The sequence below is a fragment of the Cydia strobilella genome, chromosome 24 (assembly GCF_947568885.1).
Source record: "Cydia strobilella chromosome 24, ilCydStro3.1, whole genome shotgun sequence".
Lineage (NCBI taxonomy): Eukaryota > Metazoa > Arthropoda > Insecta > Lepidoptera > Tortricidae > Cydia > Cydia strobilella.
In genome coordinates, this window is record NC_086064.1 from 2,478,272 (window position 1) to 2,506,266 (window position 27,995).

The window sequence follows — 27,995 nt, forward strand, 5'->3', positions numbered from 1 at the left end:
TATCGCAAATACAAAATGGCCGTCTCTGATGGAGAAAGGTGTGTCGCTGTCGCGTAATACATATTTTTCGACTTGCAGCGAGGAATATCATTGAACTTCAGTGAAAAGTTTTGGTGTTTTATTACTACTGGTTCGTAACTTTGTATTGTGATTAATTAAGGTGGATTTATTATGTTTGATGTTCAGCAGCTTGGCTACAAGGAAATCAAGGAAAGGAAGCATACCAAGGAATCTGGAGGTGATCCTGCATCGCGTACGGCCTATACCGTGAGGCCTCGTCGCGAGCGCCCGGAGGCTGCATGTTTGCCTCGCGTGGGCTTTTTCGGTCCGCGTAGTTGCCTTTTTTCGCGAGGCATTCGCGTTCGTAACATCGCGCGCCGCTTGATAAGTATGTCGGTTGTCTTGCAGCGCCGCCGGCTGCCGTGCGACCGCCGCGTGGCAGGGCTTCGCCCTTCGCGTCGCGCGCGTTTGGAGCCCTCGCTCCTTCCGACCCCCGGTCGGAATCCTCAAGGTAAGCTCTTGAATCATTTTAGAAGACAGATCAATAATTGGGCGGCCATCTTGTGAAAGTATATTTAGATTTTCTTGTAATTAGGGCATCTTAAGTAAATGTTGTACGCTTAAAATGTTAGTAGAAAGTCGGCTAAGTGTCTCAGGTGTAATATTTTATCTGGACCATCTGATGAAAGCATTGATTGTTGTTGGAAAGTGTTGTTTGGTATAATGTTGTATCATCATGCTTTGTCCTTGGCCTTAGATCTGTTTTTGTGACATCATAATCCTGTTTTCTTATAGCTAACACATTCCTACACATTTTCAACTTCAGATATAGTATTATTTACATAAAGACTTAAATTTAATCCTGTATTTAGACCCTCTCTTTTTATACAACTATCACAGTATTCACAGTGCTTATTTTATTAATATCATTGCAGGAATTTCCACTTTAATGCACCATAGATATTACAAATTTTGGGATAACTATTAATTATAAAGTTAATATTTCCACCACAGCACTAACTTAAAAAAAGCAAGTCCAGTATATGTATAAAAGTTCACATATTCATCATTTTAAATGAAAATACTTATTCTGCAATACTTTGAACATTAGTATGCAAATTAGTAATTCCACAAAAACTTGCTTGTTAGTCGTTTAGATGCAATAGGGAGTATTACTGCAAAATTCTGCCGCCAGAATGCAGTGCTAGCACCTATCGAAAACCATAGAGTAACTTATACATACTGTGCCTTAAACAGTTTTCAATATAACGTTGATTCATCAAGGTGGTTTGTTTACAGCAAAGATAGATATAACGCCGTAATAGATGGATACAGTCTAAGGAAAAAACGTGCCTCGAAAATCAAGAAAATTTGATTCTTGTTCAGAGGGCGCTACTAGCTTTGGCCAACTGTCGTATAGATGGCGTTGACGGTTTCGTTTGTTATTTAACAATTTTAACGCATATCAGTGAAAGAACATGGGTCAAAATCATATAAATAATTAATGCAAATAAAAAAAACCATTTATCCATATCTAAATACATTTTATCGTATTTTTAAAAATATTTATTTTTAGTTTTAAAGTGTGTCGACAGATGGCAGTGAATTTACTGGGGTTACAAAATTTACTATGACAGTACCGCTCTAGTATAAGTTACTCTATGGTTTACAGATGGCCTACCGCGAAACGCGACAATCGAAATTTCGTTATCTGCCTCTACCGATCGAATATGCAAGACTGATAGAGAGGCAGAAACCGAACTTTCGATTTTCGTGTTTGGCGTAGGTAGTGTGATTGTGCTAGTGACGCCCTCTACGGAGTTTCGCGTAATATTCCCTATGGAATTACCTATTTTCAGAACTGTTGACATTTAACAAAGTCATTGTCAGGTGACAAATGTCATTATGATAAAACATGACACACACATCCTGTATAGGTCAGGCCACGAATGCTCAAAAAAAGTTATAGTAGGGAAATGGTTGGATCAAAATTTTTGACTTCATAACTTTGTTTGGACTAGTCAGGAGGTGAACATATCAAAAATCCCTGGCCGTAGCCCTTGAGCCGGGGGGAGAGGGGGTTTTAAGGTCCCATTTTTCGGTTTTTCACTTATATCTTAAACTTTGTGACTTAGTGACATACTTAAGTACTTACACGAAACGAAAACTGATTAAATTTGCTACAAGTTTTATTCAGTCAAGCGAAAATAGATATAACTCTGTAATAGATGGATAGTCTAAGGAAAAAACGTGCCTCGAAAATCACGAACATTTGATTCTCGATCAGATGTCACCACTAGTTTAGGCCTACTCTCGTATAGAGGGCGTTGACGGTTTCGTTTCTTATTTTTTAATTTTAACGCATATCTGTTAAACAACATGGGTCAAAATCATATAAAAATAATTAATGCAAATAAAAAATTTTAACGTATTTTTATAAATCTTCATTTTTAGTTTTAAAGTATGTCGATAGATGGCAGTGAATTTAAAGTGGTTACAAAATTTACTATGACAGTACCACTCTATCTTATTATATCCTCTTTGAGTCAAGTTTTCAATATCTTGTTTAGTCTTTGAGATATCTGCTCTTAAAAGTTTATTTGGGGCTCTCAATTTTATTTTGATGTCAACATCATTGAAGCTGCTAGGCCATGTTCAAATTTCATGGAAAACTATAGCGAATCTGATCGGTTAAGCCGTTTTAGAGTTATTGTAAAAAGTATATTTTGACGGATGGGTAACTACGGAACTCTACACTGAGCATGGCCCGACATGCTTTTGGCCGGTTTATTTTTATTTTTCATCAGCAGGTGACTCAACTTGCTTATTCTATACCAAAAATTTCAGGTATGATGAACAACTACGAAGAAACGACGTTTTCTTAATCTGTCGCCTATTTTTCATCTCTTTGTTAACTTAAACACCCTGTAGCTCCTAAAGTAGTAGCTTTAGCTTTAGCTCGTAGAGTAAAAATAAATACAACCTAATTTGTAGAACATTTTATGTAGAATCTTTTGTCCGAAGTAATTATAATGGTATTCGTACAGATATTCGAGATACAAGCAAAAATCTGAAAAAATATACCTTCACACCCCCCCCCCCCCACACCCGCAGCACACCCCCCACCCCCGAGGACTTTTAGTATGTTCATCTGGACACCACAGGGTACAACTATACCAATTTTCAAAACTACACGAATTATTTCTGCAGATTTCTTTAATTTTCTTGGGTCGTCCAAACAAAGTTACGAAGTCAAAAATTGTGTTCTATTTATTTTAATTTTTATGATGAATAGGCAGGCGTTTGACCACGAAATTAAGAATTAATAATAATAATTTGCCTCTATAGTATTCTTCCTGCTGCTTGGATCTTACTAATATGTGACGTTTTCAATCAAAAGGTACCACATTGTCGCTTACAATAAGGACGAAAATTGCTTGTATCTTTATACGAAAAACCTGTCCTTATAGCAAGCGTCAATGTGGTACCTTTTCCTTGAAAACGTCACATATATTTATATGACATTTTGCTGAGTTCCCAATCCCATTCATGACCCGATCACATAGAGAATGATTTAACACAATTTGTCCATGTATCAGGATGTCGAGCGCCCGGCGCAACGGATCGGTGTCTCGCGCCGCGGAGGCCGCCTCCAAGAACCGGCTTCACATGGATCGGAATCCGCAGCACTCCAGGATAACCGGTGAGCTCTAACTCTTAATATGCTTTAGAGGACCTGTCTGGCCTAGCGCGTAGTGATCAGAGTTGGGCATTATTCAAATAATTTTTCATCTAAACAATTATGTTTATTCGAATAATTTATGTAAATGTGATTTAATATGAATACAAATACTCTTTATTGCACACCTCAATTAAAGAAAACAATACAAAAAGAAAACAGAAACACAATATATCCATATCTTTATTTTAGTAAAGTAATACTGATTCTAAAATAAACCATTTTAGAATCAGTATTAGATAAACAATTTTTTTGAAAAACACACTGGTCTCCATACGTTTTTTACTCACTCAAAAAATCGTCGGTTGTGCTAAAGCAGAAAAAATCGTTCCCATAACAAATGCAAAAAGATGATCAAGTCAGGATCTTTATCATATCATCTCATGTCCAGATCCATCGAATCCGGCCGGACGCCGCAAAGAGATAGACAACGTGATGAAGAGAGCACGCCAGGCCTCCCCAGGCAGCTGGGACCGCAAGCTGCTGCAGGTTGAAGAGAAGGACCCAAACAGGTATGTGCAGTAATCTTCGTTTTGACATCATGTACAGTAAGCTGCAGAGATAACTGAACCCCCCCCCCCTGCATAGAAAAGATTGTTTGCTTGGGGGCAGTATCTTTCACATAAGAAATTTGACACATAGACCAGTGGTCTCCAAACTTTTCTCATCCCAAATTGTATGGAATTTGGTAGGCTCGCGGGCCGTAGTTTGGAGACCTCCACCATTGACATTAAAGGACTTTAAACCTTTTCGACGCCGTGTCAAACACAAAAGCTGTCACTCGGACGCCACGTCACCGAAGTGTCAAAACTGAAATTGAACTTTATGCACATGCACGTAGGTCTATGTTGCTCTGTGGTCTTTGACCGATTAATCCGTCTTTGGCGTTGGACCTGCGGTGCCGATATATCCGTCATTGGCGTCCAAAAGGTTAAGGGCGTCCGCTACCTGGCGCAGTTGCACATGAGCGGGTTAACAAAAATGCTATAGATTAAACGCTACAATAATAAAACAACAAAATTCCTTTTATCATACCATTTAAAAGCCAATTGTAAATGTGACCAATAAGTTTCTTCAAGTTATATAGTCAAATGTTTTTAATTATTTTAAATCACATTATCTCATCCTTTACCTTTTTCGCAATTACTACTCGATTTAGTTGTGCATGTAATCAGTCACCTTAACTTTTCTGTGGACAGTCGACGCCTAGAGATAGGTACACATAGGACCAAATATTGCAAAATTTCGCATCTGTAGTTAGTTCTGAATATGTCCAGAAACATGCTACATAATTATAGTTAATCCAAATCCAGCCCAAAAAGATATAATATAATGTACCTAATCCAACAATTTCATTGCTGCAAAATGTATATCAAATCACAGGCATTTTTCTTGTGTGGCATGTTTGCCACAGGAAAAATGCCCGTGATTTGATTTTACGAAAAATGTTATAGATCCACATCTAATGCATTAGAAGTAATCTAAAAGAAGTATGGCATTTTTGCAAAAATGTTACATCTTTTTTAGGGTTCCGTACCTCAAAAGGAAAAAACGGAACCCTTATAGGATCACTCGTGCGTCTGTCTGTCCGTCTGTCTGTCTGTCCGTCCGTCACAGCCTATTTTCTCCGAAACTACTGGACCAATTAAGTTGAAATTTGGCATACATATGTAAGTTTGTGACCCAAAGATTTTTTTTATTTTTTTTTTTATTGATAATAACATGGAAAATACAACATGTGCACCATAATACAATGTTTCGCCAAACTGCGGAGCAGTTTGTTGGCGATGAGCTCGCTCTTTTATACATCAAAAGCAGGTACATAATTTTTGCTTTTTAGATGGACATGTAACGTAAACAAATTAATTTTAAACACGGGGGCCACTTTTGGGGGGTAAATGAGAACATTAAAAAATAAAGTTTGTCAAACTATATCGTGTTGCATATCAAATGAAAGAGCTCGTTGTGAGAATCTCAAATATTTTTTTCTATAATTTTAAGATAAATATTTTAGAAGTATTCAAGAAAATAGGCAAAAAATTACCATTCCCCCCTTTATCTCCGAAACTACTGGGTCAAAAATTTTGAAAAATATACACAAAATAGATCTTTACCTATAGATCACCGGAAAACCTATTAGAAATGCGCAGTCAAGCGTGAGTCGGACTTAATTACTTAGTTTTTGATTCGACCCCTACGGGTTTTTTAAAGACATTTCACGTAAAAATACATTGTTTAAATTGTGTAATGTACGGAACCTTCGGACCGCGAGTCCGACTCGCACTTGGCCGGTTTTTTTTTTTTTTTTTGTTTAAAACTGTGTTTGAATTTACAAATAATTTAACGATCATCCCTCACCTTTTTTTAAATATGCTTGGCTTTTTTTCACATTGCATCGTATTTTTACGTTCGTATTATTTGTCCTAATCAGTTTATTAGAGTTAGACCAAGATAAGTCCGCAATGATTTTGATAACACACGCAGTGCAAGTGTTATTTATCCGTCATAATATGACGTTTAAACTGCGTGCGTGTGCTATCAAAATTGTTGCAAACTTATCTTAGTCTATTAACTTTACCTAATTATTTTATGTTCTTGAATGAGGTATTCCTAGGCTTAAATATGAATGTTGTTAAGAAAAAAAACGGTCTTGCTGAGCCGAACGGAGCAGAGACTGCCCGAAAGGTGGAGTGTCACCCACTGACGCTACGGAGCGTTAACGATTGACACGTTGGCTACGCGCCTTGTACCTAACTAAGAGTTTTATAAAATCTGGTCCTGACGATCTCTTTACGTTCGATATAAGGCCGCGGACTGAATGCAAGCGGCGAGCGGTAAATCAAGGCCTTTCATACATTTGGTCGAGCGGAATGTATGAATGACCTTGAATTGCCGCTCGCCGCGCCGCTTGCGTCCAATTCGCGGCCTAAAGCATTCGTATAAAGACTTCGTCAGCGTCACACCGGCATGATGAATGCGAGCCGCTAAGGCCCGCGGCCGTTCGTGCGTTTCGCTCGCGGCACGCTCGCATCGCGCTCTTGATCTGCCGCACTACACTGTTCGTGAAGATACTCTATTAAAAAAAGAGATCTCGCTTTTACTGACCGCTTCACTCGCAACCCGCGCGGTGTCTGACAGCACGAGACCGGTGTGCGACCGTGCGGTGGTAGCAGGGTGTGAGATTGGTGCGACGGGCGTCGCGGTGCGCTACGTTCAAGCGCAGGATTCGCGCGCGACGCGCCAAGTTCACGCCCCGCTATAATTATACCATGTGACGAAGCCTAAGGCCCTCAACACACGGAGCGTAAGCGTATCGTAAAATTGTTACGAGTACTGGACGCGTAGTTCTGGGCACCAAAAGCAGGGACCGGCCCGCTATCCCTTATCGGAGTTTTATAAGGGTATTGCATAAGGCTTAACTCACCATACCCTTTGCCAGACGAAACCCTTTGTTTTGGTTTTAAAAACCCTTATATAAAGCTACCACATTTGAGTAATCGGTAGCCCAAATACCCTTACAAAACCCTTATCATCCGCTCACCAACACCTTGCATATTGCTTATAAGGGTTAGCCTTATAAAGGGCTTCCCTTTTAGCATATAAGCGTGCTAATTTAAGCCGTCTACCTTGTTCATAAAGCACACATTACTTCGAATCCGAGCGATCGTCGGCGGCGACGGCGGCGTTCTTTGACTAGACACGTATTTTCTTTCCTTTTCATACACTACCGTAGATATATACTAATCCTGTTTCTTTCACGCAAAGGGAAACCTTTATAAAAAGCGCTTAAAGATAAGGGTAACCCTTATTAAGAGCTAGCCTTATTTTTGGTTAGCTCTTCGGTAAGGGTTAGTCAAAGGTAATGGTATGAATGGGCTTGCAGTTCAATAGGGAAAGTCTTTCAATGTGTTAGCCGTGTTTAAGTGTCGCCCATTGAAAGGGTTTTATCGCGGAAAGGGTTGTCCGGTCCCTGACCAAAAGTCGCGTAAGCGTAATCGTTTTATAAACTCTAATCATGGAACCATAAAACTGAAATCATGGCGTCACTGGCGTCAGATGTCTTCGGCGGATGTATCGACGATCTTAATACTTTCTCGTCAGATGAAGATTTTTTATTGTTTAATTATGTCAGATGTTTTGTTTCTTTACGCCTGTCGTAATGACGACAGAAATCTCATACGCTACGCTACGACGACGATTCGTGTGTGGACTTGTTTGAACTTCTTCGTTCGCTCTCGTTCTACTCGCGTATTACGATACGCTTACGCGTCTCTTACGCTTACGCTTCGTGTGCTGAGAGCCTTAATTTGCAAGTATGAAAGTTAAAGAGAGACAATTGCTTTATGTCGCAGCACTGATAACTTAGTGCAGTGCAGATCTCGCAAATTAACATTTAGTTTAGGAAACTAACATTGAACATTTTTTTTTCTAGTTATCATTTTATGACCTTAGTATGATATAGAACATGTATTTTCAGCTGTCTTGACAGTCTAATAGGAGGACCGGGTAAAAACACGGTGCGATGTGTAGTTTAGCCTGTGCTTTAAGCCTTTAATAAACAAATCGGTGAGGGAAAACTATGGCAATTGCAACGTACGTACTGTTTATAGGGTAGATATATCTGACGTTTTCAATCAAAAGGTACCACATTGTCGGTTGTCGATAAGGTTGATTTCTAATTGAAGCTATATGGAAATAGCGCCTTACTGACAAGCGACAATAAGTACCCTTTTGGTTGAAAATGGCACAAATAATGATGACATCGCGTGCGTGCAATGGACAAGTTGCACAAGGGACTCCTGCCTTTCGTCTGACGTTTGTTAAGTGCAGGGGCCTCCAAGCTGGTGAGACAAATTCCATACACTCCGGCACGCAAAAGGGAAGCTGGAGTGCCGAAGGCTTTAGCTGTGGGGTCAAAAAGTTTGGAGATCCCTGGTCTAGTGAATTAGCTTTACCGAAGCTCAAGCCTAAGTTGCGCGGACTGTTCTGCAGATGGCGCCACACGGGCTACAAGCAGATGTATTTGGACGGCTCGCGGTCCCCCTCCCCGCGCCGCTCCCGTTCCCCCGCCAGGCGCTCCAGGTACTAACTGCTACTGGACGTGGACCTTACGTCCACGAATGGCCAGTTATCTGTGTCAATAATACACGAAGTTAAAATTATCTCGTTTCAGTTGGCAGGGTCACCATGCGACGGAATCTGCTTAGTAATATAATCTAGTACTTCAAGGTATAAGGGAACCAGAAATCTAGTAAATTAAAAGGCGTTTATTTGGGATGGCGGGGTCGCCGTGTGCTGGACGTATTTAGGTTTATATAGAAGTATATTCTGATGATTATGACTAGTCTAGGTAAAAAGGAAAAATGTAAGAGAGTGTGTGTGTCGTTCGTATGTCGTATTTAAAAATTAGTCCTTTTTAAAAACATCGTCTAAGGTCATAAAATGATTGCCAGACTCAGAATTTTTCCATGTACAAATCATAATATTTGTCGTTTTCAAGGAAAAGGTACCACATTGTCGCTTGCCATAAGGACGCTCTGACAGGTTTTTCGTATAAAAATACAAGCTATTTTCGTCTTTATGGTAAGCGACAATGTGGTACCTTTTGATTGAAAACGTCACAGTGCCACTTTCAACCAAAAGGATACTTATTGTCGGTTGTCAATAAGGCGCTATTTCTATATAGCTTGAGTTTGAAATCAACTTTATCGACCACCGACAATGTGGTACCTTTCGGCTGAAAACGTTTATGTATAAGATATAATTATATTGATTTTGTTTTACACTGATTTAAACTTTCACGATTTTTACTCATTATTATTCACAACGACGGGACTTAATCGCGTAAAATAAGTTTTAAATTTACCTCCGACGTTTCGAGGACGGCGCTGTCCCCGTGGTCTCGGAGAAGACCACCACGCCATCCTCGAAACGTCGGAGGTAAATAATATTTTTTTGGAGGAACTAACAAGAATAATTTTTTTCTCACATTTTAACATAGTTTTATGTTGCGCAGGTCCCCGCTGCCGCTGGCGCGGCGCTCGCGCAGCCCGCTGGCGCGACGCTCGCGCTCGCCGCCGCCGCGCCGCGCCGAACATGTTCGCTCGCCGCGCCGGAGCCCCCGCCGATCGCCGCCCAGGTTTGAAACACGTAACAAGCGTACCCCCAGGGTTTTGGGTGCGGGAATGTTCTACATTAGCCTAAAAATATGAAAAACTACTATGCTCACGCCGTCACTCGTTCCCATTAGACGCAGCCCGCTCCCGCTCGGCGGTCGCCGCCGCTCGCCGCGCCCGCGTTCCCCCCCGCCGCGCCCTCGTGACGCGCGCGACGCTCGTGACGCGCGCGACACTCGCGACGCGCGGGACACGCGCGACACCCGCGACGCGCGCGACACGCGCGACAGACGCGACGCGGCGGACGTGCGGCGCGCGCGGCCGAGACCGGCGCCACCGCCAGTTGTCCGGCCGCCGTCGCCGCCGGATCCTAGAAAGGTACCTTTAATTTTATTGTAACCGCTTTTAGGTATCGCAAATTAACATGTCAAACTCGTAACTTTTTACGGATTAAGTATTGTGAAACCTTGAGATGACAAATTTATTTGAATCGCCTGAGTAACACCGAAGAGAATTCAGTAGACATAGAGTGCTCACTCCTTACATCAGTTTTATTACAAAAAAGACCTATTATTTTCGGTCGGTGGAGACGTGCCTCGGCCGCACTGCCTCGCCCGAGGCACGTCTCCACCGACCGATCTGCTTCGCGCGGCAATTTCCTCGCGAGGCGACTTGTTCTCTGTGGATCCGCCTAATGGGACACAGAGGAAACTCAGAAATTAAACTCACTTAACATTATATGTTATTTAACAGTCTTCTGGATCCGGGTCGTCAGGAAGCAGCTGTTCGGACGAGTCCTGCTCGGTGTGCTCGGCGAAGAACAAGAAACCGACCGGACCGCCGCCTGGACCTAAAGGGGCTAAGCCACCGTGAGTTTACTATTTATTCAACATTCTGACTCGTGTTCGTCAGTGAGCAGCTGTTCGGACGAGTCCTGCTCGGTGTGCTCGGCGAAGAACAAGAAACCGACCGGACCGCCGCCTGGACCTAAAGGGGCTAAGCCACCGTGAGTTTACTATTTATTCAACATTCTGACTCGTGTTCGTCAGTGAGCAGCTGTTCGGACGAGTCCTGCTCGGTGTGCTCGGCGAAGAACAAGAAACCGACCGGACCGCCGCCTGGACCTAAAGGGGCTAAGCCACCGTGAGTTTACTATTTATTCAACATTCTGACTCGTGTTCGTCAGTGAGCAGCTGTTCGGACGAGTCCTGCTCGGTGTGCTCGGCGAAGAACAAGAAACCGACCGGACCGCCGCCTGGACCTAAAGGGGCTAAGTCACCGTGAGTTTACTATTTATTCAACATTCTGACTCGTGTTCGTCAGTGAGCAGCTGTTCGGACGAGTCCTGCTCGGTGTGCTCGGCGAAGAACAAGAAACCGACCGGACCGCCGCCTGGACCTAAAGGGGCTAAGCCACCGTGAGTTTACTATTTATTCAACATTCTGACTCGTGTTCGTCAGTGAGCAGCTGTTCGGACGAGTCCTGCTCGGTGTGCTCGGCGAAGAACAAGAAACCGACCGGACCGCCGCCTGGACCTAAAGGGGCTAAGCCACCGTGAGTTTACTATTTATTCAACATTCTGACTCGTGTTCGTCAGTGAGCAGCTGTTCGGACGAGTCCTGCTCGGTGTGCTCGGCGAAGAACAAGAAACCGACCGGACCGCCGCCTGGACCTAAAGGGGCTAAGCCACCGTGAGTTTACTATTTATTCAACATTCTGACTCGTGTTCGTCAGTGAGCAGCTGTTCGGACGAGTCCTGCTCGGTGTGCTCGGCGAAGAACAAGAAACCGACCGGACCGCCGCCTGGACCTAAAGGGGCTAAGTCACCGTGAGTTTACTATTTATTCAACATTCTGACTCGTGTTCGTCAGTGAGCAGCTGTTCGGACGAGTCCTGCTCGGTGTGCTCGGCGAAGAACAAGAAACCGACCGGACCGCCGCCTGGACCTAAAGGGGCTAAGCCACCGTGAGTTTACTATTTATTCAACATTCTGACTCGTGTTCGTCAGTGAGCAGCTGTTCGGACGAGTCCTGCTCGGTGTGCTCGGCGAAGAACAAGAAACCGACCGGACCGCCGCCTGGACCTAAAGGGGCTAAGCCACCGTGAGTTTACTATTTATTCAACATTCTGACTCGTGTTCGTCAGTGAGCAGCTGTTCGGACGAGTCCTGCTCGGTGTGCTCGGCGAAGAACAAGAAACCGACCGGACCGCCGCCTGGACCTAAAGGGGCTAAGCCACCGTGAGTTTACTATTTATTCAACATTCTGACTCGTGTTCGTCAGTGAGCAGCTGTTCGGACGAGTCCTGCTCGGTGTGCTCGGCGAAGAACAAGAAACCGACCGGACCGCCGCCTGGACCTAAAGGGGCTAAGCCACCGTGAGTTTACTATTTATTCAACATTCTGACTCGTGTTCGTCAGTGAGCAGCTGTTCGGACGAGTCACGCTCTGTGTGTTCGGCCAAAAATAAGAAAGGACCGCTACCTGGACCTAAAGGCGCTGCTAAGCCACTATGAGCTTTTTACAAGTAAATAAGTAAGTAAATATTCTTAATTTCACCAAAATTACAAGCTTATTTAATAAATGTTAATTAAAAAAGCTTGTAATTAAATTAAAAATTGTTTATTTCAGACATTGTGTCCATAAAAAATGTTAGTTGTAGTACAAACTTAAAAGGCTATGTTAGTGTTACATGTTAATTATAAATAAAGATAAAGGCAAAAAACAACAAATAATTTAAAAAATAAAATAAAAATAAGTGTTCCACTGACAGGGGCAAGTAGTAGATATTTTTGTTCACTACCTGGCCCTGCCAATGACAACCTCCACCCAGTACTAAACTCACATATAAAGTAAAGTGCAAATCTTGCAAGGTAAATTAGACCCATTTGTTAAACTTGTTTTAGTTATTTGATTGAACTGGAAATTCACAACTACAATGGTGTCTATGGTACTACCGAGCCGATCTGATCATGGACACAGGAGGTCATAGGAACTCTGTCATAAAACATCGCAACCTAATTCTAACCATACCCGTGTTCGGATTTGACAGAATTGTCTCGATGAGTATAATAGTTGCCTGTGGAAAGGTACAGTCAGCGATAAAAGCTTGTATCAAAATAGCTATTATGCAACAAGTGCGGAAAGTGTATGATTTCCGACGAGTGGAATTTTATTCACTAGCGAGCAAAGCGAGCGAGTTTATAAAGGAATACGAGTCGGAAATTATCTTTACGCACGTGTATCATACAATGTTTTACTATGCATTGTGCGAGTAAATAAAAAACATATCATGGCAAAAAAGTTTAATTATTAAAAAATTGAAAACAAAAAGCACTAGTGCGGAAAAGTGCTCTTTTCCGCACTAATGCGAGAAAGTAGCACCATATGTACTGTTAAAAAAAATTGAAAACAAAAAGCACTAATGCGGAAAAGTAGTACTTTCCGCATGATATGGCTCCGTAGGAAACGCACTTTTCGAGCACATGCATTGTAATAGTACATTACTACAGAGGCCGGGAAGGAAGGGGTTGCCGGCCGAATAGAATATACGGCCGAACGTAGTGAGGCCGGATAGTTATGAGGCCGACAACCCGTTTTCACGCCGATGTATGTATAGTGCTTTTCCCAAACGTTTAATATAGGTATATAGTTTGTCAAAGGACTGTCTTATTTCAAACATAGACAGAAAGAATCATCAAAGCAAATATTGCTTATAGTTTTTTTTAATGGCTGAATGCCATGATGCTGTGCCACAATTATATGTGAAATAGAAATTAAAAAAAAAAGCCACTTCCCGGCCTAGGCCTGCAACTGTATGAAATTTCATTACAGACCTCTCGTCTAGCCGCGCCTGAAACGTGATACTTCCCAGCCTAATATAAAGAACATGTTTGAGAAAATGTTTTTTTTTTTTTAAATAAAATCCTTATTGTTCTCCAGTCCCGGGGCGCCGCCGGCCAAGCGCCCGCCCGCGTCGGCCGCGCGCGCCGTGCAGCCCACGAGGGAGCTCCTTAAAGCCAGGGAGGCCAGCAAGCGCACACGAGAGGAGAAGGTATGCCTTCAACTTTAAAAAAATATTTAGAATTATTATTCTACCTTGTTTCCTCGCATGTTTGGAGAAAAGCACTATATATGCCTCGGCGGGAAAAGCAATTCGTGGATTTGTCTTCTTTGTCGGACTCTGTTCACTTCGTCCGACAAAATCGAAACCAGGGACCGGCCCGCTATCCCTTATCGGGGTTTTATAAGGGTATTGCATAAGGCTTAACTCACCATACCCTTTGCCAGACGAAACCCTTTGTTTTACTTTTAAAAACTCTTATATAAAGCTACCACATTTGAGTAATCGGTAGCCCAAAACCCTTACAAAACCCTTATCATCCGCTCACCAACACCTTGCATATTGCTTATAAGGGTTAGCCTTATAAAGGGCTTCACTTTTAGCATATAAGCGTGCTAATTTAAGTCGTCTACCTTGTTCATAAAGCACACATTACTTCGAATCCGAGCGATCGTCGGCGGCGACGGCGGCGTTCTTTGACTAGGCACGTATTTTCTTTCCTTTTCATACACTACCGTAGACATATACTAATCCTGTCTCTTTCACGCAAAGGGAAACCTTTATAAAAAGCGCTTAAAGATAAGGGTAACCCTTATTAAGGGCTAGCCTTATTTTTGGTTAGCTTTTCGGTAAGGGTTAGTCAAAGGTAGGGGTATGAATGGGCTTGCAGTTCAAAAGGGAAAGTCTTTCAATGTGTTAGCCGTGTTTAAGTGTCGCCCATTGAAAGGGTTTTATCGCGGAAAGGGTTGTCCGGTCCCTGATCGAAACTCGTGCACAAATTGCCGCGGCTACTACAATAATATACTTAATAAACACAGTAAACATCCCATCCCTATTGTTCACAGGTGCTAGAATGGCAGCGCTCTCAGATGGCCGTCAACCGCCCCCCCGCGGCCCCCATCCCCGCCACGCAGATCAAGCGGGAGGGAGAGAGACGGCGCGAGCCACGCGACCCGCGCGAGGGAGAGAGGAGACGCGGCGTGTCACCCGCGGCCATCGCCGCTGCGCTCAATGATAGTGACAGCGATAGCGAGTCTGATGCCAGCTCGGAGCAACCGCAGAGGTGAGTGCGAGGGTGACGGCATGAGGGTGCGAGGGAGAGGAGACGCGGCCATCGCCGCCGCCGTCAACGATAGTGACAGCGATAGCTAGTGATGCCAGCTCAGAGCAATGACAGAGGTGAGTGCGAGGGAGACGGCGTGAGGGTGCCTCAGGACAATGTCCTCTCTTACCAAATTTCAACTAAATTGGTTCAGCGGTTTAAGCGTGAAGAGGTAACAGACAGACAGACACACTTTCGCATTTATAATATTAGTATGGTTTAGTATTGTTTATGTTCAAAGTTGCGGATTCTGTATTATTTTTGCTTTAAATCGATTTGTTGTGCCCTAATCTTATTGTATACTAAAAATACATAGTTAAATAAATTATATAAATGCTTTACAAAACTGACTTATTTAATGTAATTAACTTGGACTCGAAATAAAAGGCTTTTTTTTATTTTATTTGTGACGTTTTCAACCAAAAAGGTACCACATTGTCGGTTGTCAATAAGGTTGATTTCAAATTCATGCTATATGGAAATAGCGCCTTATTGGCAACCGACAATAAGTACCCTTTTGATTGTGAATGGCACAATTTTATTATTTAATCTTATTGTATGTTGGTCAGGTCGACCCTCTAAGAACAAATTAAATTACTTTCTTATGAAAATAATTGTGCCATTTTCAATCAAAATGGTACTTATTGTCGGTTGTTAATAAGGCGCTATTTCCATACAGCTTTTGATTGAAAATGTCACATTTTATTTCGTTTACAGGTTGACCCTGTCAGAACGTTTCGGCAAGATGGCGCAGTGGTCCGCCGACCGCAGCGCCCGTCTCGAGAACATGCGCATCACGCGCCGGGACAGCGCCCTGCACGTGCGCATAGAGCGCCCCGACGGAGCGCCCGAGCCCGCAGCGGAGCCCTACCCGTGAGTCAAACATACTCTATATACCCGGTGACCCCTGCTGACACATAGCAATACACCTCCATAGGCCAGATACACCAAACTGCATGTCACCGAATTCATTAAAATTTCCGTGTACAATAAGTTATATAGGCCCCTATAGAGTACGTCAGTACTCTATAGGGGCCGTGTGCGTTGGAAGTTGTGCCATATTTTAGCCTCAATCGGAAACATAAACCATGTACATTGCCAAAGCAAGAGCTGCCATCTACCGTTCTCGTACGTTTTCTTGTGCAAATTAGGTTCTGCCATCTTGTGGGCTACATCGGAAGCGTAAACTTCACATTTACGCCTCGCGCCAAAAATCTGACGGCTCCTATGCTGCTATAGTTCATGCACGCTGCCTAACCTATGATAGATTGAAAACTAATGTATGCAGAATCTGAGGACCTACAGCGAACCACGTTCAACGTGTTGCCTCCCAAATTTACATGTGCGTCAGAGACAACACGTCGAGGCGTAGCCGCCGTAGGCCCTCTGACGATGTCATAAATAATTGTTATTGTTGTATATTTGTTACAGAGGCCTAGAAGCGGCCCCGGTGGGCAGCTACCCCGAGGAGCTGCTGGCGGCGGCCCCCGGAGGCCTGCCGTCCTGGGACGACGTGCGGGTCCGCTACGACTACTACAAGAAGCGCGGATATCTGCGAGGTAGGCCTCCGCCCATGATTTCCATGTACCTAGTCGGCTCATAAGTTCTGTCACTGGCCTTTAAAATTTAAATTTGGAACTCCTAAAACAAAAACCGTTCTGCATTTGAATTTCGAATCTTTATTAAATATTTGAGTAGTATAATTTTGCAATTTTCTGTTTTCTTCAACATGGAGTGGACGCTTAAAGATAGCCGTACCGCAATAATTGCACTATATCGTTGTGGTCACTCGCCGACTAAAATTTTTAAGCTACTTGAAAATTTAAAATTCTCTCTAAGATTTGTGTATCGTACCATAGAAAGATACAGTGAGGTCTCTAGTTTAAATGACAAGAAAAGAAGCGGTCGTCCGCGTACAGCTAGGACTCCAGCGGTTGTACAAGCAATTAGGGCACGCATTGCCAGAAATCCCGCTAGGAAACAAAAAGTTATGGCCCTCCAGATGGGTTTGAGCAAAAACACGGTGAAAAGAGTGCTTAATCAAGACCTGAGACTTCGTGCTTATAAACGAAAAACTGGCCATCTTCTCAATGGTCGGCTTAAAGCTTTAAGGCTTAAAAGATCTAAAGCTTTATTGAAGAAGTACGCTAAAAATAAGCACCGTTGTATACTGTTTTCGGACGAGAAAATTTTTGACATAGAAGAAAACTGTAATAAACAAAATGATAGAGTGTACGCTCGCAATAGTAAAGAAGCGTCTAATAGTATTCCCCGTATTCAAAGAGGTCATCACCCTTCATCTGTGATGGTTTGGCTGGGAGTTTCTTATGCGGGCGTCACTAGTATGCATTTTTGTGAGAAAGGAGTAAAAACTAGTGCCAAAGTGTACCAAGACACGGTGTTGACTAATATTGTGAACCCACTATCCCATACGATGTTTCTAAACCAGCATTGGGTTTTCCAGCAGGACTCTGCTCCAGCCCATAAGGCAAAGTCTACACAAGCCTGGCTCGCCTCCAATAAAATCGACTTTATACGGCATGAAGATTGGCCCTCCTCTAGCCCAGATCTTAATCCTTTAGACTATAAAATATGGCAGTATTTAGAGGAAAAGGTGTGCTTAAAACCTCATGCAAATCTAGACTCTCTGAAAAAATCTCTTGCTACGGCAGTGGCCAATATCGACATGAAAGTGGTGCGTGAATCCATTGACGACTGGCCACGAAGACTTCAAGCCTGTGTAGATAATTATGGCGGTCATTTTGAATAAATGTTATACATTTAGATTCTCTAGTTTATAAGGTTTCAAACGCTGTACAAATTATACGGAATAAACTTAAACTTTTGATTTTATTTGATACTATGTATATGACAGAACTTATGAGCCGACTAGGTATAATGCTTGTATAAGGATTTTTTGTTTATTGTTTTCAAATTGTTTATACTTTTTTGCCGTTTTTTGCGTAATGGTACGGAACCCTTCGTGCGCGAGTCCGACTCGCACATGGCCGGTTTTTTTTTAGGGTTCCGTACCCAAAGGGTAAAAACGGGACCCTATTACTAAGACTCCGCTGTCTGTCACCAGGCTGTATCTCATGAACCGTGGTAACTAGACAGTTGAAATTTTCACAGATGATGTATTTCTTTTGCCGCTATAACAACAAATACTAGAAACAAAATAAAATAAATATTTAAGTGGGGCTCCAACGGGATTTTTTTGCGAGTGGCCGGTTTTTTTCTCTTTTTTTTAATAAAGAAAATAAAATAAGACAAACTAGTGCGTGTTTAACAAATTTTACGTCTCAGGACTGACGCTGAGCGACTACGTGAAATGGGAGGAGTGGTGGTACAAGTACCAGGAGTGGTTGAAGAGAGAGCGCGCCTACGAGCGCTGGGCTGAGGGCGAGGTGGGATCGGTAAGTTAATTTTTTTTCATCCAAAAACTTCGTATGAAACACGTGTGCATTGGTCATTACACACATAGGCTTCTTATTTGCGCGCGAGCTGTAAGCGAGACGATATCGCCTAGTGTATAATGACCAAGTTGTATCACAATGTAACTATTTATTTAACTTTTAATTTAATTACACTATATGGATCAAAATGATTCGAATTAAATAAATAATTGAATTGAATTGAATAATATGTGAGTGACCCGTTTGAAAATAATTTTAATATTTTTGATTCTATTATTTATTTATTTATACAAGGAATTCCAACAGCTATAAAATATTCGTTTAACTTTTTAAATAACAATACAGAGCCAGTTATAGCAATTATGGTAAATACTTCAGGACAAATGTTGTGGTTAACAGGAGGAATAAGAATAAGAATAGTGTCCGTAAAGACATTTATTCTCATAAAGATTGAGAACATAGTTAGAAACCACTACTAGAGTTGTGCCGTTCCCGGTAACATTCCCCATTTTGTATGGGGAAATTTCTCGCTCGGTAACGCACACCTCTAATCACTACACCTTATAAAAACGCGTCTGTGTTTGTGTCTGTCAGTCGGGTTGCAGTCCGTCAGTATCGGCCCTAAGCTCGCCGCGCTTTTGATCCGCGCCAAAGCACTCGCGACGTTCGATCGATCAGATCTTGATGACGCCGCCCCGCCGGCGAGGCGGGGTTCAGCTCGGGGTTTTACAGGCGACTTAGCTCATATTAGCGGGCGTATTCTCTAGCTGTGTATGTCCTTTAGAGCCACGTCTCTGTCCTTGTCTAACAGTAGTTTTGTCAACAGGTGCGACGCGAGCGTCGCCGCCGGGGAGGCCGGCACCGGCGCAGCTGAGGGCGCGCCGCCCCCGCGGCGGTCCTGGCCGTGGACCTGGCCGCGGGGGCGGCGTCCGAGTTGTAGGCGCCACCCCGTGCGGGCCGGCTGTGAGTACACACACTTTACCATAGCTGAGGGGCGGTCCTGGCCGTGGACCTGGCCGCGGGGGCGGCGTCCGAGTTGTAGGCGCCACCCCGTGCGGGCCGGCTGTGAGTACACACACTTTACCATAGCTGAGGGGCGGTCCTGGCCGTGGACCTGGCCGCGGGGGCGGCGTCCGAGTTGTAGGCGCCACCCCGTGCGGGCCGGCTGTGAGTACACACACTTTACCATAGCTGAGGGGCGGTCCTGGCCGTGGACCTGGCCGCGGGGGCGGCGTCCGAGTTGTAGGCGCCACCCCGTGCGGGCCGGCTGTGAGTACACACACTTTACCATAGCTGAGGGGCGGTCCTGGCCGTGGACCTGGCCGCGGGGGCGGCGTCCGAGTTGTAGGCGCCACCCCGTGCGGGCCGGCTGTGAGTACACACACTTTACCATAGCTGAGGGGCGGTCCTGGCCGTGGACCTGGCCGCGGGGGCGGCGTCCGAGTTGTAGGCGCCACCCCGTGCGGGCCGGCTGTGAGTACACACACTTTACCATAGCTGAGGGGCGGTCCTGGCCGTGGACCTGGCCGCGGGGGCGGCGTCCGAGTTGTAGGCGCCACCCCGTGCGGGCCGGCTGTGAGTACACACACTTTACCATAGCTGAGGGGCGGTCCTGGCCGTGGACCTGGCCGCGGGGGCGGCGTCCGAGTTGTAGGCGCCACCCCGTGCGGGCCGGCTGTGAGTACACACACTTTACCATAGCTGAGGGGCGGTCCTGGCCGTGGACCTGGCCGCGGGGGCGGCGTCCGAGTTGTAGGCGCCACCCCGTGCGGGCCGGCTGTGAGTACACACACTTTACCATAGCTGAGGGGCGGTCCTGGCCGTGGACCTGGCCGCGGGGGCGGCGTCCGAGTTGTAGGCGCCACCCCGTGCGGGCCGGCTGTGAGTACACACACTTTACCATAGCTGAGGAGGGGGGAGCATTCCACGGGCTGTCTCGTACAAACTCATTTTGTTTCGTGTATTTGAACTTTTTTTCGGCGTTTAAATTAGATGAATATTTTTCTGTGCATATTTTTGACCACTTGTAACAGAAAAAGAAACTACTATACCTGTAAATCATCAGAAAATTTGCGTTCGTGTCCCGTACGAATGGTAGACAATTTCATGAAATACTCCTGTAATCACTTTACTGCAGAATTCAAAACCTCAAGTTAAACGCAACGTACTAAAATTCGACCAAGTGAGTGACCTATCCAAACTATCAAAATGTCATTTTGATACTTTTTTTACTTTTGTTATTATAACTACGCCCCCAAATTTCTCATTAATCTCATTATACAAGCAGGTTTAAGCTATAACCAAACCAGACCAATGTGAATTAGGATCTCCACCACAGATTATATAATAGTTCTTACGAACAGATACTTATCTCTCCAAGAAAACGCAAATACCTACCGTTTTGATACCTACACAAAAATACAATGGGGTGACCTTCAACGCGCCGCTCCCCGCACCGCGCGTGTGGCAACCAACTGGCTTGGTACCGTGAAGGGGACACGATTCGTAGGCAGCGGCGGCTGGTGATTCTATATTATGGGTGTTCACTATCACAGTAAAAAACTACACATTCAATTAACCGACACAAAATACGGTCATTGAACTCTCTTATAGAATTTCGCTATTACGAATATCTTGACGACCGATAGACGCTAACTGCAGTTCATTTTACAAATGGATTCTAGGTTGTGAATGTTGTTTTAAAATTTTATGGAAATATGTGCTAAATTGTTAACACATCGGTTTCGGTCCAAGCAAACTCACCGCACAGCCGTCGCCCGGCCCGCCCGCGCCCGCTCCAAACTAGACATATGTACTTAGGTAGGTAACACGATAAACTAAAACACCTAGTTACTTTTATCACAGCGACATAACACAACCACGGTGTTTTTGCATATTGATCTTATTTAATGACATATAAGTTTTTGTTTTTGACGAACATTGTTACGAAAGTTCAAGGTTTTCCTTTTATATTGAACTCGAGTCGATTTTGTAAACTTTTTTCACATTCTCCCGTTAAATTCATTCATTTTAAATACCTCACAACAAACAAATTATGTGCACTTACTGCTTAAACTCTTGGTTAATTATTTATAATAAAAAAATGCCAAAATTCCATTCACGCGCGTACTTTAAAATTGACTACTAACTAAGGTCTGTTTACAAACAAGTGACAATATGGCGCGCACAATGCGCGCGCATTCGACGAGAGGGCGCAAGGTCAAACGGGCTACGGAGCGCCGCTCCAATTTTACCTCTTTCTTCATAGAAAATCTTCTGTTTCACGTGCGGAACTGTAGCGAAACTTCTCTTTCGCTCTCATTGAATTTCCTATTGATTTTATGTACTAAATCTTTTTCATAGGAGCGCAATCCAAAGCGCTCCGCTTCGCGCGTTACCTATGATTCCTATGAAATTATAGGAGTAGGCCGAGTAGTATAGGCCGTCTATAAACTTATAATGAATAAAGGTAATTATTTAATTGGTATTTTACTTTTGTACGATAGATCTTAAAGAGTAATATATTAATTAGGCACTATAATTTCATTATGATTATTTATGGGAGTGCACTGCACAAGCGCTCCTTAGAGGAAGCCGCGCCTGTTCGTAGGTATAAATCCGAGCTCGCGCGGAGAGTTCCATAGCCCTGTCTCTACCCACCGTAATACCCCTGAAAACCCTAAAAACGACTAATTATAATTTTTTGTCAACAGGCAATCCTGCGATGCAGTGGTTGATCACTAAACCAGCCGTCACCCAAACACACGAAAAAGACTATTCAGTGATAGTGTATACTAACTTTATGTGCGTATTAACTCTTGTCATATAATATAAATATATAAATGTAAGACATACTGTACTATGAATTATCTCAAATGATTTTTTCGCCAAAACCCTAAGCTGTTAAACAAAAGGCATTGGTGTCACCGTCAACGCAAGCTCCTGATGATACTCCTCGGTACGGAGTGAAACATGTCGAGCGTTTTTCGACTTAAAATACGTGAGTGACCCGTTATAAATATATTTAATAAAAGGCACTAAAATTGCTTTTAAAACGGGCGTGATCCTTTTCACTAATGACAAAGATAGATATAACTCCGTAATAGATAGATACAGTCTAAGGAAAAAACGTGCCTCGAAAATCAAGAAAATTTGATTCTCGTTCAGAGGGCGCTACTAGTTTTGGCCTACAGTCGTACAGATGGCGTTGACGGTTTCGTTTGTTATTTAACAATTTTAACGCATATCAGTGAAAGAACATGGGTGAAAATCATAAAAATAATTAATGCAAATAAAATTTTTTTTTTATCTATATTTAAATACATTCTGTCGTATTTTTAAAAATCTACATTTTTAGTTTTAAAGTGTGTCGACAGATGGCAGTGAATTACTGGGGTTACAAAATTTACTATGACAGTACCGCTCTAGTATAGCCACCGCGGTGCACAAAAGAAACAATGCCATTTGTTTAACGGCGTAGGGTTTGTGCTAAAAAATCATTTGAGATAATTCATACCATACCAGTTACTTAAAGCGAGGTTTAGACTAGCAAGAACTTGCATGTAATTTTCATTACATTGCGGTATCTGATAAACATTTTGAATGCAGTTTACCTTAGTAGTCGGCAATGTAACGTTAACTGCATGCAAGTTCTTACTAGTCCAAACCTCGCTTAACACCATATGTGACATTTTCAACCAAAAGGTACCACATTGTCGCTTGTCAATAAGATTGATTTCAAATTGAAGCTATATGGAAATAGCGCCTTAAGGCCGTTCCATCGGTTTGCCGCTGTCTTTGTCACATTTCGCAAGAAAGAACGGAAAAGAACATACGCGCCAAGTGTCAATTTTGATCGAATTTTGTCGGTTTTTATTTATTTTTAAAACGTTACCTTACAATATCGAAATTCTAAAGCTATGAAATTACTATTTATGTTAAGATTGTTTTTTCTTCTTTTTTTGTTTATAGTATCACATAATAAATAACCGAGTAAAGTAGGATTAAAAGTCCGAGTTAGAGGTTACTTTAGGAGTTAATTGTGTCGAGCGAAGTGTCATAATTCGTGTATCGGAGGCTATGTTGTTAAAGATAATATAGTCAAGAACTACATATATTTTTCCCACGTCTACGAATATCAACGCCCCTTAGAAAAACATGATCATATAAGGAGATTTTTCGCCTTCTGGCTCAGGGAACCGCCTTAATGACAACCGTCAATAAGTACCCTTTTGATTGAAAATGGCACATATATCAAATAAGAATGACGCAACACAATAACAGATCACGAAGGGTTGCTTAAGATTGTATTTTTACGTACAAATTTATTTAACATGTTATGAATTAATGCGGTAGTGCTGTCAAAATATTGCAAAAATAATTATAATTATAATTGAACTAAATTGAAGCTTTTGAAATTGTGAAAATTACAATATCACGTTGTGACAATGAAAATTTGATATTTCACAAGAATTAAGATTAAGTGTCCATTACATGAAAGCAATGCTTGAACAATAAGCAAATAAGTTGCTAAGGACACCATGTCTAGAGCCTCGAAATATCTTAACCCTATTAACGCCAAGAACCCATAAAGTGGTCGTTACTAGTCGTGCCCACAGCGCCAAGGACCACTATATGGGTTATGGCGGACGCTGTTAAAGTAACCTTGACACTTTCAAGTAAAGTTTACATTCGCTCCATAGACATAGTATAGTAGTTATAGACATGAAACCGAGCGACCAGGGGTAAGAGAAAGACATAATGTATTGACAGGTTAATGTATGGCAGCATAATCCTTTTTCTCTTTCACTCTTATAAATTTCGGTATTTCGCCATCGCCTCCTACCTATGCTGCCATAACCCGACCATGAAAAAAAAACCCGGTCGGTGATAAGGACAAAGCATGGCACTATTTTCTCTTGTCTTACAGGAATCGCAATAAGACTATCTTTCTCTATCAAAACGTGTCAGGCCCTTGCTTGCGCCCGTTATCTTGGTGTAACAGTGACATTTTTGTTTATGACCTAAAGCGATCAAAAGGTTAACACCTTGACAATAGAGCTGTGTGCAGATATTTGTAAGCACCTTGTCCGTTACGATATATCTAATGTTACGTGGCGAAACTTGCGCCGCTGATGGGAATAATCTATATTTATTTGTAGAAGCTATGATTTTGTATTAAGATATAGTAGACCAATCAAATTAGGTCCAAAAAAGCATTTTGAGGCATTAATTCCCAGCAAGGAAATCGCTTTAATACTTTGGTCCTAATTGTGTGGACTGAGCGAAGATGTAGTGACAAAAATTGAGAAAGGTATGTTGAGATGGTTTGGACACGTGGAAAGAATGAGTGAAAGAAGGCTAACAAAGAGAGTATATATGGGAGAGGTAGAAACGGGAGTTGGAAGGGGCAGACCTCGGCGGACTTTCTCTGATCAGATCGGGGAAATCCTGAAGAAAGGCCAGGTCAAGAGCACCCTAAACCGGCGAGCGTGTATGAGGAATGTTATGAAAGTGAAGGAAGCGAAAGATGTATGTCAGGATCGTAGCAAGTGGAAATCCGTGGTCTCTGCCTATGCCTACCCCTCCGGGAAATAGGCGTGATTATATGTATGTATGTATGTATGTGTGTAATCCGAGTTAATCCCCTGGCGTGCATACATTTTGGGAGCCTTGGACGACACATTTTTCCTTGAATTAGCAAACCACTCGATTTAAAAGGAACCCACTATCAATTGGTTATTTATCTGTATTTAAAATAAATTATTTTACTCCATGCTAGACATAAAGAACCAGAACATTAATAGAAAAACGTAGACAGCAGCTATTTTTAGACACAATTTCTATTTTAAAACCCATATAAAACTATAAAGAGAACAAATTACCTACTCTTTAATTTTTTTAATGGCGTTTTCGGATTTTAACATGATCTTACCAAAAATTAAGAAATTCAAAATGGCGGCCATTTTTTACAACTGACTACGAATTCATACCTTACCTAGTTACCTTTCGGATCATCGGATATCAATTTTCATCATGATTAGAGCAAAAATTCCGCCAAACGTATACCGTTTTCGAACTACAAGCAAAAACTAAAAGAGCCAAAATGTTTACACCCAGGTGTGTAAAAATTTTGGCTCTTGCACAAACTCCGATTACACGCATTTAGGACCAAATGAAGGTAAAAAACTAATTTGATTGGCCTATACATAGATATAGATAATTATCTTAAATATTTATTTGTTTTACTATTACGATATTGAACGTAATTTAAATGTGTAGGTGGTATAGATGTTTGCAAGTGTCTATTTAATTTACATATTTTAGGAAACTTCTACCAATAGTTGGCACCTGCCCTACAAAATAGATGCCAGTGACTGGTACTTTTCACTGTCAATGATTGGGTCGACTTTAAATTTTGATGTCCATGACACCTTAACTATATTACATGATTGATACCATAAATATATGTGTTGTTTTCAATCAAAAGGTACCACGTTGTCGCTTGCCATAAGGACGGTCTGACAGGTTATTCGTATAAAGATACAATCTAATTTCGTCCTTATGGTAAGCGACAATGTGGTACCTTTTTGCTTGAAAACGTCACAATTATTATTCTGAAGATACATATTGGTTGGTATACCAAAAAATACTAGAATTTGTTTCTAGCAATATCTAAATTATTTAGACAATTATTTTAAGTAAGGATCAAAACAGTACATTAGTACACCTGTATATACAAATTGATAATCTCATATATTTTGTCTTTTAAGTATGAAAAAGGGAGCTTTTTGGCGCGTGTACATAGCTTGTATACGGTCAATAGATGTTATATTAGGTATTTAAATTAATAAACCACGTGACTTTGTCATTCACCAAACTAAATATTACCACAGATCCAAGGTTTTAAAATTATTCTTAGTCTTTTTACACACTTATTTAGCTTCACTGCGCATATACCTACCTGTGTATATATAGTGTTTCAAATCTTGTAACTAAAATTTGAAACATTTCCCGGTATCTGATTCAGTTGAAATTTGGAGTACTGTCGTAATTCCGGTGACAATGCAATAATATGCTAACATGGAGGTGTTCTGATGATGCAGCCGGTAGGTAGCCAAAGGAACTCCTCGATGGAAAAACACACACATCAAGCGTATAGGTTCATTATAAAGGTCTCAAGAAGTACTCGATAGACATGCAAACGAGAAGAAGTACAGTCAGCAATAAAAGTGTGTCACAAAAATTTTTTTTTGACAGTTACTTGATCTATGGTACTATCCTATTGGCCGAATGACGGAGTCACATGTGTTTGTTTTTGTGACAGGTTTTTACCCCTGAAAAATGTATAATATGATGAAAAAAAAACTAAAAAAAAAATAGCTTGTAGTTCGTAACATACCTACCTAATTCTAGATTAAGATACGCAACGCAATAAAAATCTAAACAAAAAATCAAAATCTGAGAGCACATTTCTATTACTCTGAATAACTTATCTGTTGGACACCAAGTTACTAAGTGGCCAGTGCAATTGAAATTCTTTAGCTTAGTGACAGACGTGAAATGCAAAAAATGGCGGACACCTCGTGGACACAATTTGTTCTCGACACTCGACAGCTTGTCTATACATATATATGTTATATATTGACGACCGGTCTGGCGTAGTGGGTAGTGACCCTGCCTGTGAAGCCGATGGTCCTGGGTTCGAATCCCGGTAAGGGCATTTATTTGTTCCTGAGTCATGGGTGTTTTCTATGTATTTAAGTATTTATATATTATATATATCGTTGTCTGAGTACCCATAACACAAGCCTCCTTGGGCTTACCGTGGGACTTAGTCAATCGGTGTAAGAATGTCCTATTTTTTTTTTTTTATATGTCTGTACGCGGAGGTATAAAAAGGTAAAGTTGACGCAGAAGCCGATCTTGTTCAAACTTGTTCGAGAGATAAACTAGGCAGCTGTGGTGACACTGGTGACTTGGAAAACTCGGTGTCAATCATTGGGTGGTTTTGCCCTAGTTTACTATATATTCCCATGATAGCACAAAATGTTGCTTTTTAGTTAATCATGTAGTAGATGTTTATTAATTAATGAGAATAAAATGTTTATAGAAAAAATCCATTTAGATATTTTTATTTCCGTTTCTTTACATTCACTACTAAGAAGTTTAGCTTATAGCAGCGTGTCTCACTCCGCGATTTCGTCGCGCCGCTACAAGTACCTGCGGCCGCCCCAATTTTGCGGTTTTGCCATAGTAATTGCCGCGCACCGCTACGGAACGGACGCCTGCACGCCGCTTGCGCGTAGTAGACACGTTACGTTAGAGAGTGAATCTTCTGTACGTGACGCTGGAATAAATTCTTAAGAAAAATTACGTCAAAAACAAGAGACCTGCACAGGGATCTCCACATACAAACGGTGGCTCAACATTTCAAAGTTTTGAGCCAGCATTATTTCGAAAAAGCTAATCATAACAATGAGCTGATAGGCATTGCCTCGGTGTAGTCGAAGGCCAAAATATCGATCCAGACAAATTGCTCAAAAATATGTTGTACATATG

General features: G+C 42.2%; 1 protein-coding gene across 1 annotated transcript; it reads left to right on the forward strand.

Moving 5' to 3' along the window:
- Positions 1-27,556, forward strand: LOC134752202 (serine/arginine repetitive matrix protein 1). The gene is made up of 15 exons (XM_063687816.1): positions 1-130; positions 409-511; positions 3,600-3,703; positions 4,131-4,251; positions 8,732-8,821; positions 9,756-9,878; positions 9,990-10,233; positions 10,609-10,724; positions 13,796-13,907; positions 14,762-14,979; positions 15,736-15,891; positions 16,450-16,577; positions 18,325-18,434; positions 19,261-19,397; positions 22,148-27,556. The coding sequence occupies exons 3-14, from the start codon at positions 3,601-3,603 to the stop codon at positions 19,306-19,308; spliced, it is 1,569 nt and encodes a 522-aa protein (XP_063543886.1). The 5' UTR covers positions 1-130; positions 409-511; position 3,600; the 3' UTR covers positions 19,309-19,397; positions 22,148-27,556.
- Positions 27,557-27,995: the final 439 nt, after the last annotated feature.